This window comes from Pyrgilauda ruficollis, unplaced genomic scaffold, assembly GCF_017590135.1.
Source record: "Pyrgilauda ruficollis isolate IOZ18807 unplaced genomic scaffold, ASM1759013v1 scaffold12, whole genome shotgun sequence".
In the NCBI taxonomy this organism is placed as follows: Eukaryota; Metazoa; Chordata; class Aves; order Passeriformes; family Passeridae; genus Pyrgilauda; species Pyrgilauda ruficollis.
This window is the reverse complement of record NW_024510321.1, coordinates 18,813,135-18,829,124: the sequence shown is the minus strand read 5'-3', so window position 1 is coordinate 18,829,124 and position 15,990 is coordinate 18,813,135. Positions and strand designations below refer to the sequence as shown.

The following is a 15,990-nucleotide window of genomic DNA, read 5'->3' as shown; positions in this document are numbered from 1 at the left end:
TGAGATGTCTTCCACTGGACACAGAAAGAGGTTCTGGGCTGGAGGATGCTGAGGATAGAAATTATTGTTCCTTGGGGTCATATTCCACTTACGGATTGAACAATTGTTCCCATAGTAAAGATGAGAGGAAGAAAAGTGAACAAATAAAGGACCTTGTATAAGAAGATCTCTCACCTGTCTCACATCACCTCCACTGGTTCACCTCTGTTCTGAGCTCCAAGCCTCTGCCAGCACACATGTGCTGCAGACTATGTGGCCCCACTGCACAGACTATCTGCATTCTTCCTCTAATGGCTTTTGTGTAGCTGAACAGAATCCTTACCAAAAAAGCATTACCTGGCCTAGAGAACTTCTAAAGAGGCTCTGAGCTCACCAGTAATAAAATATGGAGATTCTGAACAAAATTAGGACATGCACTCCAACAGTGGTGACAGCTCAAGGTTTCAGGCAATGAAGGCAAAGGTGGATGCCAGGACTGGGAGAACTTGTAGTTGATGGTCCAAACAAACAAGGTATTACATCATGGTCCTCCTCATTTCCTATACCCTTCCAGAGCTCTGAATTTCTTTTTATATCCTTGGTGCAGCTTCAGCAGAAGGGAACACCATTGTTTTATAAAGCAGGGATATGGGGCCTCTCAAGCTGAGTTTGAATTGAATTTTTGTCTTCCAGTCCTGAATTCTCTAATCACTGGACTGCCAGTTCTTGCTTCTGGCAATTAATATGGGATAAACCAAGTCCTTTTCAAGTGTTTCATTTAATTCTATAGGTGCCTTCTAAACAATTTTTGGATTCTTTTTTCAGAGAGGGTGGACATATTCCTGATAAATCCTGATTTGGGTACCTATCATCCTGATAAAGAATAGCCCTCATGCACCAACCTGATGGCTAATGCAAGTCACTTTGTCTGAGGTATCTCATTTTCTCCACATGCTGAACGGGGGCCTAGGTATTTAGTTTCAGGTTTTGGATACCAATCTGGCATTAGGAAGTTAAGAGTGCTGCAGCACATATCACCATTAATGCCAAGCATATATTTCCATTTTTAGTCATCTAAAAGGAAACAGGATCAGTGTACATTCGGAAACATTGAAATAATGAGTACTTAACAGAGAAGCCAAAATATGACTTTGGGTACCAAGAGAGCACCAAAACGCAGTGCTTCTCTTGCTTTTCAACTTTTTCTGATTAAAATTAGATTTTTTTCCCCTTCTAACTATTAAAGTTCATGCGATCAGGAGTGCCAAATTCACATATCTGGAGCTGTCAAAAATTCAAGAGAGAAACAATGCAATTATATTCAGTAACATTAAAAGAAAGTACAATAAATTTCAAACTTCTTGGGAACCTTACACACCTTCTGTGGTTTTGTACATTACTGCCTCCCCTAGCTCTCCCAAAAGGAGATTTCTATCATTATAAGAAATTTTCAGTACAGGATGAAACAGTAGCTAAGAATGAGCTGAGTTTCATATCTCACAATGTTATAAGTTCCAAAGAGCTTGGAGCCTGAAGCTTGTTACAAATCAGACATTATACAGACTCATCACTTAGAAATGCATTTTCAAAACAGATGTTTTACTAGACAGCTCTGAGTCTTATATTAAAAAGTACCCATCCATGCAAAGAATACTGGACCAGATCTCCTTTGGTCTCCCTCAGATGACTCAGAAATATGATTAGACAAATGGGGACATAATGGAGCCCCATCAGAACACAACGTAACATAACCATGTAAGGTTGTTTCTGTTTTGAACAAATCAGGCTATTATTTGCCTGATCAGCAAGTCTGAATCCAAAAGTCAGCTTTACTAGAGAGTTCATATTTACAGCCAGACTTTGAAGTTACTCCAAAAAAGTATGCGATTCTTCTTGGCCTTTGCACAATGTCTGTCTCTATCTTTGTTGGCTGGTTGGGAAATCTTGGCTGCTTTATTTGTTCAAATGTGTCTAATCACTGCACGTCATTTAACTGTTATTTGTTATGGGAGTTTGGGTTTTAAGGTTACAGGTTACAACTGTCAAGAGACAAAAGGGTCAGCTGTTGTCAGTTAAACTAAGTGGAAGAGGAAGGAGTCACTCAATACATGACAGGTCTTTTGTGGCAACAAAATACACATTTGCCCATATAACTTCAATGAAAAACATTAATTATTTCATCCTAGCATACATTAATCACTTCCAATAAAATCTTTCTCAGGTTTGCATTAGCATATCTTTAAGAAGAAAATACATCATGACACTGTGTTCTCAGCTTTAATGAGCACAAACAATTTCTTCTGCAAATCATCATGTCTTCATTTGGATTATAACACAGCTGAGGAATGCTGTATGACACCATTATTCTGATTTCTTTGGCACATGAAAACTTTTACATTAACTTTTACATGAACTGCAATGCTTCTCTAGAGACTTTTACCCTAAGTTTTTTTACAAAAGCATGACAGTGGGGTTCAGTCTGGCCCTTGAACAGTCCTTCCTAATTCACAATAATCTCATCCTGATTATTTTAACTGCATTTTAATCCTCAGTTTGGATCTGCAGATTTCAGCCCAGTTGACAACGGTTGCAGACTTACTAAGAACAGATTGTGCCCTTTTTAGGAAACTAATTATGTTCTACAGTCTTTTATGGTGATGGTTGTGTAACTCTTAATTTTAAAAGGGGCTGTGAAAAAGGGAACTGTTTTGAGATGAGTGGAAGGAAGACAACCAGACCCTAGGACCCTATTTACTGTCTCCAAGTTGCATGTGAAATAGGGATCACGTTATTCGGGCAGCTAATTAGACATAAATGGGGATGCAACAGTTCTCTGGGAACTACCTTTTTCTACTTAGGAAAAAATTCTTTTACTTTGAGTGGAGTTTTTCTGATTCTTAACAAGACTTGCAAATTACTATTCAAAGGACACAAAAATGTTTACAGGGAAAAGGTAAAATCACAGGCCGTAAAAAGCCTTTTTTGATAGCAAGGGTACATAAGGCCAGTGGAGTAATCTGGTAAGAGTGTTTCCCATGAGGTCCTTCCACCCAGTAAATCTACAGGATGGCTCACCCTTGTCCCTGCCCACAAGCAGGTGTAACATTCCATCTCTGCCTGGAGCTCACTGAGTGAATGGAGGTGCAGGCAAAGCAAGCAGGATTTATTAAGGAGCAAGGAGGAGCTAAAGGGACTGCAGCACTGGCATTGCGTGGTGTGTTTGCACACACCCATGTCCCAAGGCCCAGCTTTGACCTGTCTCCCCATCCAGATCAGACAGGGAGAAGATATTTCAAATCAGCTGGATAACGCATCCTCTGAAGATACCTTTCTGTCTTGTCACTGTCTACAGAGATAGCAACCAGCTTTAGCGTCTAACTTTCATAGAATTTCATAAAACGAGTTCCACTGCTCTTGCACTAAACATGCCACTGAATTTCATGCAGTTATACTTGTTCTGAACCTAAGTCAGTACAACTAAGGTTAAATCCCAGAAAAAGATTGTTTTTACTAAGAGTTATCCAAAAAAAAGGAGATTTTGTGTCTTCTGTAGCTAGTTTGTTTCAATTGCTACACATCTTCTGTCACAGCCAAAAACTCAGAGAAACTGTTTCTCATTAATTTTGTTTAACTTTAATATCTTACAGATATTTCTTCATATATTCTAAACTAGACTTAGGAAAATCCTAATGAGGCTAATTTCTACTGAAATAGCTGTAAATAGCCTAGAAATTTCATCTAAAGATCTGTGCATAGGATTTTTTCATGAGACCTTCTTTTTGGCCCTTACAGGGTTAACTGTATTTCACCAGCAGAATGATGAGGAGAAAGACTTGACTGGATCTGGAATACATCAGGCTCAGTTCCCAGTAAGGAAGGTAGCTAAGGGAGCTTTATCTTTTGCTTGGTGAAGAAAATGATGAAGATCCTCTGTGTTATTGCTTGCCCACTGCAGTGCTCAAAATTGTCACACACTGTTCCAGCCAAGGGTAATATCTCTGACTCTCTGCCTCTCTCTGTGTGTGTTAGGAACAGAGAACCAGTGCAGTGAAGTTCTTACTTGAACTTAACAGGGAGCTTGTCTGTGTGAGCTTGTCCAGCCATCTCTTAATGGAATTGGAAAAAACTGGAATCGACTTCCCATTCCATTTCCTAATAGATGCGTGTCTTCTATAGCTGTAGAGATGCTTACATACTGGTGCTTTCTGTCCTTTGCAAAAGCTTGCACCAAACAATGTCCATCCCAATTCCCAGATTTGAAAGGACAAAAAGATATCCAAGCTGTCATGTTTTTGGGCTTAAATTTGAACCAGACCTTGCCTTTGTTTTGCACTAGCAGATGACGCACTCAGCAAACCTAAATGAGGTATATCCAGTCTAGAGCATCTAGACATAGCTAACATTTTTAAAATATGCTTCCTCTTAAAAGCATTTTATTTGTGTTAATGGAACTGAAGAAAGGATATGCAAATTTGTTCATAGAAAGAAAACGCACTGACAAATCAGGAATTAGTTCACTTAGTATCTGAAAGGATGACTTTTGTTGCTGAGTGAGACAGAAATCTCTATTCTTCAAGCAAGGCCAGATAGGGAGGACAGAACTTAAGTGCTCTTTGGTCATAGTGGTCCTATAACAGCTTTTGGAGAAGAAGAAACACAGAATGTGACCTGGCCTCCTGTCAGATAGGTAGAAAAGCCTTTCAAGTCATCCTTTCAAGTAACCACTGCCATAGTCTTGCACACAAAAACAGACCAATGACCTCCCAAAAGTTTGCACCCATTATGGATTTCGTTAGCTACTGAGATGGCATCCAGCTTTCTGGAAATACCATCCTATCTGCTCTCATTTCTCCAGGAAAGCAAGTGAGGATGAATTTCTTTTGCCTACTTTCTTATTTGAGGGAAGGAAGAAATTAATTTAAAAGGCGTAAGGAGCTTAATTTAAAGCTGTAAACTGAAGATCCTCAATTCTTCTCTTGCTAGGGTGAGAGGTACCCTGCATATAAAGAATTCTTCTCCCACAGCTGTAGGGAACACAGGAAAGGTTCTTCCATTCCAGATAGAAAGACTGGGGAATTCTGAATTCCTTGAGAAAGAAGCCAATAATAAATCAGCTTGATCAAGACAGGAGATGCAGGTATTTCTTAATAACAGCAAATGGAATTATAAATTTCTCAGTGTATTTTCCAGTGTTAAAGGAATGACAACTGCATAGTAAATACAGACACACTGCCAGCTGTGAGCTAACAGCTCAAAGTAAAATCCCTCTGCCTTACAAAATCATGGAATAATTTGGGTTGGAAGGGAACTTTAAAAGTCATCTGCCATAAGCCTGGACATCTTCAATTAGTCCAAGCTGCTCAGAGTCCAATCTGACCTTGAACGTTCCCAGCATGGGGCATCTGTCACCTCTCTGGGCAACCTGTTCCAGCATTTCACCACCCTCATTTTGAAACACTTCTTTCTTGCATATAATCTAAATAGATCCTCTTTTAGTTGAAAACCATTACCCCTTGTTCTATTGCAACCTGCCCTGCTAAAAGATTTGTTCCCATCTTTCTCAGAAGACCCCTTTAGGTACTGGAAAGTGCTGTAAGCTCTTCCTATAGCCCTCTCTTCTCCAGGCTGAACAACCCCAGCTCTCTCAGCCTTTCCTCACAGGAGAAGTGTTTTATTCTTCCAGTCATCTTTGTGGCCCTCCTCTGCACTCACTCCAACAGGTCCCTCTATGCAGTGTGAATATAATCCTGAGGACAGAAGCTGGAAATGCAAGAATTTGCAAAGAGAACTTTTATTTTTTTCCATCATCTACACTGCTCCTTTTAGTAATAAGACAGATTGTCAGTACATGAGCGTCATGTATCATATGAGCTTGATGCATACTAGTCTCCCCTAGATTAATAGAGAATGAATAACAATGAATTTTTAAGCTGGACATAGTGTACATGATACACTGTTTGGCTCCAAGAAAAACCTTCTAATGGAAAAGAGGTTATAAATTCAGAACATTTGGGTCAGTTCAGGAAAGCAGAAACAAAACCAGGAAAGGTACTTAAAAATAATACTGGAATCTTCAAGTAGGATTCAGGACATAGATTTGAGAAGGAGTGATAGCAAGAAAAAGAAAAGTAAGCAGCATCCAAAAAACCTGGACAGGAACCAGTGAGATGTTATTTTCAAAGAAAGTGGTAACAAAAAGTATTTACATTTGCCCCATTTAATTTAATAAATTTTATTTTTAAATATCTGCTCAAATAAAAGATACATTTATATGTGTATAGAAAGAGATGTTTTGTGCATTACCTCCAGGAATGTTTGTGCCCAGAGCCGGGACCTGATTTTTAGTGCAGCACTCCTTCCTCTTTCCAGCTGTCCCACAGTGCATGAAATTAAGACACACTTCACATTTGTACAGTTCTGAGCAAAAAATAAAGGGAAGTCATACTTATGCGTTGAAAACAAAATCATTTTCAAATGCTACAAATAAACTTTTCCTTAAAGAGCTAAACAGTCTGACATCAGTAATTTCATCTGATGTATATGAGATACCCCATGAGTCATTGTGATAACTCTAAACCAAGGAACAGATTCTTTTTGAATCACAAATGAATACAAACACCTACCTACAGTAAAGAAAATAAAAGTAATAATTTTCAACAGTATCTGCTCTGAAGAACTCTTAAAATGTCCAGGCACTTGCCAATCCTTTGAAGGATGTGCTTTTTCCTCACCTATCAATCTTTTTATGATTTCAGCACAATTTTTTTGTTCTCTGTGCGTTAAGTGTTTATTTATATTGCTAAATCTTCCCCCTTTTCTAACTCTCCTGGTTTTCCCACTGATATTTACATCATAGCAGCCAGAACATTTGCTGAGATTCACTAGTTGTTTTACTTGAGGCTTACTGTCTGTGAACCATTCCTGATGAGCAGTGATCCTGGCTCATATACAAGGCTGAAAGCAAAAGCCAAGCTTGCAACTCAAAACTATATACTCCTGAAGTCTGCCAAAAGAATGTCACACTAAAGGTTAAAAGCTGACTGGAAGCCACTGAAGAGAATGAGCAGAGTCTCATGGGGTAACCACAGGAATTATGTGGTTGTTTAGGGCATAAAAAGAAAAAACGATCTCATAAAAAGTGATTAAATGTTTGTGGAAAAAATAAAAAATTTTGTATATACAAATGGGGTTTATCTGAAAAGTTTTGTTTGACTCAGGGGAAAGCTGAGGTTTTAATTGATTCCTATTTTTATAACAAAGCAGAGAATCCCTCCCATGACAGAAGGCCTTGTGACCTCAAAAGCAAAGCTAAGTTTTCACAAGTAAGTATATTCCCTAGTGAGAGTGAGAATGCACTACCAATACCCAATCTTCAGGAAATGAGATGGTGATGTATGGAACAGATCTGAAAACATCCTTAAGGAATCCTGTATCTTTATAGACAGATTTCCTCACAAATCTCTGTCTTATTGGAGCAGAAGCTGTATGCTTAATTGCTGCTTTCTATATCTGACTGAAAATGAAACTGTAAACCCTGGAACTTGCAACTATAAACTTTTTTTTTTTTTTAATGAATATTTTAAAGTATCTGCTTATTTGGCTTTAAACATCCTCCAAACAGATTTATTTATTTTGCAGGAAGGAGAAGACTTGTTTTCATTAATCATAGTGGTCAAAAACACACATTAGCAAAACAAATCATTAGTATGCAAAAGTCTACTTTTGGCTGACATTCTAGGACCTGAACACATATTTCTGTTTTTCTTAGTAACACACTTAGCCTGTGTAGTTTTCAGAACAACGCAACATTGGAACTAATGGAAAAGAAACCAAATATTTAATCAACAGTATAAATAGAATAAGAGGTTCTCAGAACATTTTGTCTCTTTGTGAAAATGCTTTGATGAAAATGAAAATAATTTAAAATTTAAAAAAAATAAATTACAATTTTTAACAAAGAATTATCTTTGGCCAATCAGTCTTTTCCAAAGCAACCTTCATTTTTCATGTATACTTCCAATGTGTCAAATAAAAAAAAAAAAATGCATCGGCAGTAACTAATGCTGAAGGCATTAGTGTTGGGACACCTTCTAACTGAACCAATGACATTGCTTTTCTATGCTCACCCTGGAAAAGTCCTTCTATATATCCAGTGGTGAACACTGCACCCATTCCTATCCTAATTTGTGGTGATCGAAAGCATATTTTACTGGAAGAATGCTCATCAAAGTGCCAATTTCATATTACTGAGTACCCCACTAAATATGTTTGATCCATCTACATCAAGCAACTGAAAATTCTCTGCTTCATATTTTAAGTTGCAAACGCAATGCATACTTCAGAACTCTGTTAACCACTTCCAGTTGCTGCTGTGATTTTTATGCTGGCAGCTTATAAGCCTAGTCACTCAGAAAGATGACTGAAAATTAAGATATCACTGAAGAATGGATTAAGTGTTCTGTGATATTGACTGGTAATGTCTTTGAAAGTCCTGGCATTTTTCCTTCAGACCCAGTGGAATCAGATTCTTCCTAGGGTATTGGGTTGATAAAAGAATGGCACAGGAATCAACAGTGATTATTGCTTAAAATGGGTTAAACTATGATTTTGTTTTTAATAACATTACAGTTTTCATTACTTTCAGATTCTATCGTCTTCCTGTTATAAAAATTGCCAAATTAACTTTCAGAAGCAATAATTATTCTCTTAGCCCAGAACACTTAAGTTTGTGAGGTTCTTTTCTTCCAAATTCTAGTGAGGTCAAGGAACTCAAGCACGAGTTTGCAGTAAACAGCTTAATAAGAGACTGGACAGCATGAAAGAAACTCTGCCCAAGGTTCATAAAAATAGATGGAAAGCACTGACTGTGAATCCCTTGCCTAATCTCAAGGTCACTGTGTTTGCACTTTGCCTTTAGGTAAAGGCAGCTGACACCTACAGGGCTGAAGTATGCTAAGGATGGCACTTTGAATGCAGGAGTGGAAAAAAACTTATGAAAATACAGCCAAGTCCAAATACTCAGGTACCAGACTGTCTAATCAGAATTATTTTCCTAGGACAGACAGCATTGCTATTGCTCCAGCATTATCTGGACTGTTAAAAATACAGTGACATGTCCCATTTGCCTTGCCTGTGGTACTGTAGAAAGTCTCACCTTTCCCTGCACAATCCCAGTATACAGCTTTTAGATAGCTCACCAATATTTTTGCAGAGTTTTTCCTGTGAGGTTCTGCCACTGCGACATCCCTTCTCCTGATGTAATGAGAAATTGTGGAATTATATAAAAAAGCAGCAAGTTCAGGAGTGTCTTCTGGAACAGCAAACTGCAAAGAGAGAAATGGGAATGTTAATGACATACACATACAATGATTCTAACATATTTGTTCCTGTCTCAGAGGTCTTGAATTTTGGATTAACACTGTTTTTTCAATTGAACAGCACAATCATGAGAATACTTTATCTTCAACTAGGAGCGTGATGAGTAATAGCACAGGAAAATATTGCCCAGATATAGGAATTACAGCAGACAACATTTTTCTGCACTTTTTAATGGTGTCAATTTCGTTGCTTTACTTAATTTTGTTAGACTTTCAGGGGCAAATTCTGTTATATATAACAGGATAAATTCAGAGTTGTTGCATTCATTAGTTCAGATCAGAATCTGCCTAACAAAATATAATGATTTTACCAATTTTAGAAAAAAAAAGGAAGTCTGACTTCAAACAACACAATTTTTGATCATATAACAAAAATGTTAGAGATTTGTTTTGGTAACAGCCCGACTTTGTATAATGCAACAGCTTCTTCATTTTTAAGCTCACATTAAAATGCATTCTCTTTAGCTTTATATTTACAGATTTTTGTTCTCCAATTGAAAACTTCTTTTTGTTGGCAGTTTCTCTTTAATTTCTATACAGGGCATTTATGGCTTCTTTTATAAAGCCTCAAATAACTCGTGGAGCCAACTGCTATAGAAGTAAAGATAAATTTGAATTAATGACAATCCAATAATGTAAAATCACAATAAAATATACACAGAAGTTTACAGTAAGATCTCAACAGGAACTCAACTAAACATAGCCAAAGCTATTCCTTAAGGACATCAGATTATAAAGTGCTACATCAGATCCTTCTTATCAGTTCCTTTAACCTCTGAACACAAAATACCCTAAACAAATTCCTAAAGAAAATATTTGTAATTGCAATAAATGTTGTAGCATTAAAGGAAAGAGAATAGCTATAAACACACAAAACCTCCCAAACACTAATGCTGTGTAGTACTAGGTTTGGAAAAATGGTGTAATTTATCTGATTAAAATTATAATGCTATAAATAGAACATAAACATTTGACATTGTCTGAGATCTTCAGTCAAAATCATCCTACAAAGTGAAAGATATTATAATTCATTAACAGATGAAAACCCATAAAAAAAAAAAAAAAAGAATCCTCTTTTTTTTTCTTTTTTTTCTGCTGCTTCATAAGGTTAGTATTGTCTATTTGCAATAAGGGAACCCATAAGTAGCTAGTAAATCTCTCCCTCTCAATGTGGCAACATGTGCTAACTCTCCTTCCTGAATTCTTTCAACCAGTATATAGACTTCTTTAATGATGACAAATTCAAAAAAAACCCACAATGTAGTAATGTGCCTACAAAGAAGCCCTCAATATATGATCACAATGGATATATATGTAGATCCATTTGAATACCAAAGGATTTTCATATTTACATTTTTCTTTCTTCATAGCTCCTAGAGTGTTAGCATCTTAGTGAATTGTTACAGCAAAGGTTCAAAAACAGCCCTCTGCAGTTAAGAGAAACACATGTGTCTCCTGCAACCATTTAAAAGCAGAATTGTCCAGTGGCCTAGATGTCCAGGTTAAAGATATTACTTTATCCTTCTTGATCTGGTCACATGGAATTGCTCAGAGATATAATCTATCTCTGTTGCTATTTTATATGCCACGTATTTGCCACACTATCTTAGAGGATCACTCCCTCCCTTTCACTACAGTGGACTGCCTCAGTTTCCCCATCATGGAAAACTGTACTGCTTCCTTCTCCTGCGCATTATTACTTTGAGCAAGTTTCCAGACCTCTCCAGTTCCCCACTTCTCATTCCAATACCCTGTTCCACTTTTCTCATTTCCTAGCCAGGCAATAGCCTTTGCTGCATTGTGTAACTCCATCAGAAATGTTCTGGAAGAAGACTTTTTTACACAAAGATTATACACATTATTTTATGCTACATACATTATATTATACTACATTACACATATTTTAATATTATATATATATATATATATATAAATACAATATATAGTATATGTTATATAATATGTAATATAAATATATTTTATTACTAGATTATACACAAACTTACACAAGAGCAATGCATTGGATGGTGTTACTTTGTCCCAAGACCAAGCCCTAAACACAGTACTAACAGTTTTGCAGCATGAGGAGACTGCCTCTGGAAGGGGTTAGTTCCTGCCACTCATGTTGGTGGATGTACCTTATGCATGTGGTGGAATTTGCTGTTATTTCACTGCTTCCCTGACAGAAGCCTCACTCGTGGTACGCAGTGCTCAGCTATTGAGATTGTGCCATGCGTGTCTGAATATTCTACCACAGTGGTATTTATAGGTACAGGTTTCATAAAAATGCTTTTTGCCATCACTCTGGGAGAAAAAACCAACTCATCAGGAATATTGTCCCAAGCCAGAAGGCAACCTAACTGAGCCCTCTTCTCATCACAACTGCCTTTAGGAAGAGCAAGAAGGAAGGAAGAATGGGGCATGCATACACAGTACACTCCTAATAACTTTCAGCTTCTGAATGTTTTCAGATCAGGGACTTCCTTATCTATATGAAGTTTGTGTTCATTTACTAATCTTCACTGGACTTCTCTTTTGGGAATTTGCTTATTTTCCTTTTAGAATCACATAAACTTTTAACCTTGACTACTTCCCTTTGGCCACAAATTCCAGACACCTGAGACCTGCCACCATGAACCATCACTTCCTTTTGCTTGTTTTGAATCTGGCTCTCCAGACTTCATTAGATGTTCCAGTTCCTGTGCAGGGAGAGGCAGAGAACAGTCAATCCACACCCACGCTCTTCCTGCCACTACTCATTTTGAGGATCATATTTGTGCATAGTCACCTCTTTTCTAGACTGAAGTGTCCTAGTGTACTAAGTTCTGAGTTCTTCTGCACTGGAATTCATTCCGTATCTTTGATCCTTTTCCCACCTTTTTAAAGATTCATAATTTTATTATCCTTTCACATCCCTCACTGTCTTCATAGAAAGATAAGCTACAGAAAAGTTCCTAAACAAAAGTCTTCCCTTGTGTGCATAGGTGTGATTCATCTTTGTGGACTAGACAACAAAGCTCAAATAAAACCTTTTTACAAGACAAAAAATTCAGCAGTGGGGAGGAATATACTACTTTGATTGAAACAGAACAATCTGAGTAATTTCAAAGGGGAAACGCCTCAGCGCCCTAAGAGAGGTAAGTTCAGATATCCAAGAGAAGTCAGGCATTTAATGCCCTTAGCCTTATTTGGAAATTTGAGCTAAGCATCCTGTTGTTTACATGAAACTTGAAGAAGCCTGTCTCTGTGTCCTCTTGCCATCTGAAGCAAGAGATAAGCATTACATATCTGAAACCTGATTTGTGTATTCATATTGTTCAATGGTTTTAAAAACTGAAATAGGGAAAGGATATTTAATTTCTTGCCATAATAACTGTGCACATAAAGCCATATTCTCCCACAACAGATGGATCATTATTACAGGAAAATTTCTCATAAGCTTCACAAGAATTTAGTCTTTTTTATGTAACACATGCAATCATTATCAAGTAGGAGAAAGAAGAGCAAACTTCTTTAAAAAATAAAATAAATTAAATAAAAAAAATATACATTGCCTGAAAATGTCAGTAAGAACTGTGGCAGAATTCTACCCAGCTTCTTAATTCAGCCTTAAACAGAACACAGTGGCTAGGGTGGGAGGATGTTGAACTGCTTTTCATGAGCTTGCAACCTGATCTGATCAATGAGTTTGAGAAGCTAGGCTTGCAAGAACAAATGCAGGGCCTCAGCACTTTTGAAAAAGAGGTGAAAAATTAGGTAGAAAAGATATGTAGAAAAAATTCCCTGCCTCCAATCTTGCTGTGCTTTGGGTATAAACTGGACAGTCATTTTCTATCACACATTTGCTTTTTCTTTCTCTAAAGAAACTAAATAAAAGGGTGGAATTCCAATGTCTCTTTGGTTTCCCAAGTGAAACACAAAACTCTAGCCACACTGTATTTGCTAGACATCAATTTTTCTTTACTCTTTTAAAGTATGTATTGTATTTGTCTGTTCAAGCTAAAGACTTGACTTGTAACTCCTTAGGTTGTGACACTCCTCATCACTAGAAAGCTGTCTCCCCTTTCATCCAATACACTGAACTCAAACCCATTCTGGTATGCAAAAGATGTAGAGCATTTTTAGCGCTTAGAATGCAGCTCTCCCTGAATGATGTTTAACAGGCTACTAGTTAAACTTGAGAAGTGTTGTTGTTTACTCCAGAAATGTCTGGAATCAGTCATGCTTAATAAATTGGATACCTTGTTTTTGATGGGATAATATGTAGAGCTGTGTTTTGCTTAATCTTCTGACTGTGAGCCAAACCAAGCTCTTTTGAGGTGATCTGCCATCACAAACATAGATCTTAAAACAGGAAATTGTCCAAGCAGCCAGGGATTGGGTTAGGAAAGCCAAAGCCCCAAGAGAACTAAATGCAGCCAGGGATGTTAAAAACAATATGAAAAGCTTCTATGGATACTCAAAGGTAGGTGAGGGAAAACGTCAATTCTCTCCAGAAGGAAATAGAAGACCTGGTTACCCAGGATGTTGAGGCTGAGGTACTCAATGACTTTTTTCCCTCAGTCTTCATTGGCAAATGCTCCAGGCACACTGCCCAAATCACAGAAGGAAGAATGAAGAACTGCCTGTTCTGAATCTGAAGGTGCACTTGTTCATGAGACTTGATGAGATGCATCCATGGGACGTGAGGAAACTGGCAGATGAACTGGCTAAGCCACTATCCATATCTGAAAAGTTGTGGCAGTCTGGTGAAGTTCTCACTGACTGGAAAAGGGGAAACCTAACCCTCATTTCTAAAAAGGGTGAAAAAGGAAATCCTGCAGAACTACAGACCAGTCAGTCTCACTTCTGTGCCCAGTCCAGTCATGGGGCAGATCTTTCTGGAAACTATGCTAAGGCACATGGAAAATGAGGAGGTGATTGGTGACAGCCAAAATGGCTTCACTAAAGGCAAATTGTGCCTGACAGACTTGGTGGCCTTCTATGGTGGGGTCACAGTGTTGGTGGATAAGGGAAGAACAACTGAGATCATCTACTTGCACCCAGACAAAGCATCTGCCACTGTCCCAGATGACATCCCAGTCTCTGTGCTGGAAAGACATGGATCTGACAGAGCACCCAGGGGATAACGAAAGGGCTGTGTGATCACACTCAAGGAACTGTGGTCAATGGCTTAATGTCCAGTTGGAGACCAGTGACGTGTGGTGTTCCTCAGTGCTGGTACTGAGACAGGGCCCTCTTTAACATCTCTGTTGTCAGCATCGGCAGCGGGATTGAGCACACCCTTCTCCTCATATAAAGAGGACAGAAACCAAATATGTACCAAGCAACACAACACTCACTTTAGAAATGTTATAGACTATCCATATCCTGCTTCTTAACCAGGAAAATTATATTGGACTGCTAAAATTTCACATGAAAATTCCATTTATGTGAAACTTCCATTCCATGTGAAGTGTAGGCAAAAAACCTCAATCAAAATGCAAAAAATGATGGAAATAAACTTACCTTTATTTGCATTGTATTAATAGGAGAGCTTGTTTGACAGTGCAATGGTCCATGTGTCTGAATGTGAAGAATATAAAGAAGAAATTCCTCTCTACTGGACACAGGCCAGCCAACATGGAGAACTGTGTTGTTGATGGCACTTGGTCCTATATTGTGTAGCTGTTGAAGAAGTATAATCAGTACCTTCCAAGGCAGGAAAAACAACAAAAAACATTGCAACCACCACTCAGATATTTTCAAATTCTTAGTGGACACAGCTTTAGAGTATTTAGGGAAGATTATTGCAGATTATTAACATCACTTTATTGATGGAGAATCTGTGGCAGGTAGGAGAGAAGAACCTCTTCACATTAGTCACAAAGCCAATGGCAAATCTGAGAGAACAGTCTTTTCTGTCTGAGTGTGTATCCAAGAAATCCATCACCTTTCCCATAGAGTTGAAATTATCTAAAAAAGTATCAAAAAAATCCAAGCCAAAACACACTAGCAAATGAACCCCACAGAAATATGAACAATGAACCTTAACAGATCATACTTGAAAATAGTAGCCAAAAGTTCAGAATACAAAAGAATCACATTTCAGGGCACAAGAATAGAAGACAGAGCAGAACTTAAACTAGCTCCTTTGGTTAAGAACTATATTTTCAATATTCTCAATCTAGATTTTCTCAAAAGAAGTAAAGGAACTAGTTTGCCCAAATTAATATGCCAGGACATTATTTTTTTCTGGGGAAAATGAACAAAGATAGAAATAATAGAAGTTTAGAAATCCAGGCTATTAAAATAATTTCCTTATATCAGTTTACAGTTTGTAAATAACTGATGACAACAGGAGTCTGGACATGCGTTGTCACTGGGTTTGAAGAGTTAAAGAAGCTGAACGCCATGGACCTTTACACAAAGTTCCTAGAGATGTGACAACATCCTTTTTTTTAAATTTGCAGAATTTTTGTGACTGATGACCTTTAGCTACAACTAAATAAAAAGCCCTTTCAATCTTACATCTTCTGGGAGATTGCTTTGTCTTTTGGATGCTTTGCTGATATAAACCATGTAAGTGTTTTCCTTAGTAACTGTAACTAATCACTGTAATTATTTTAATATATTTGAAGTCACAAATACAGTT

General features: G+C 37.6%; 1 protein-coding gene across 1 annotated transcript in view; it reads right to left on the bottom strand.

Moving 5' to 3' along the window:
• Positions 1–15,990, bottom strand: part of ITGA8 (integrin subunit alpha 8) — a 109,681-nt gene that overhangs the window by 19,832 nt on the left and 73,859 nt on the right. The window contains exons 25-27 of the mRNA XM_041490079.1: positions 14,865–15,023; positions 9,177–9,302; positions 6,283–6,396 (exon numbers count right to left, since the gene is read on the bottom strand). Of these exons, the coding sequence (XP_041346013.1) occupies positions 6,283–6,396; positions 9,177–9,302; positions 14,865–15,023 (399 nt within the window). The remainder of the gene's footprint in view (positions 1–6,282; positions 6,397–9,176; positions 9,303–14,864; positions 15,024–15,990) is intronic.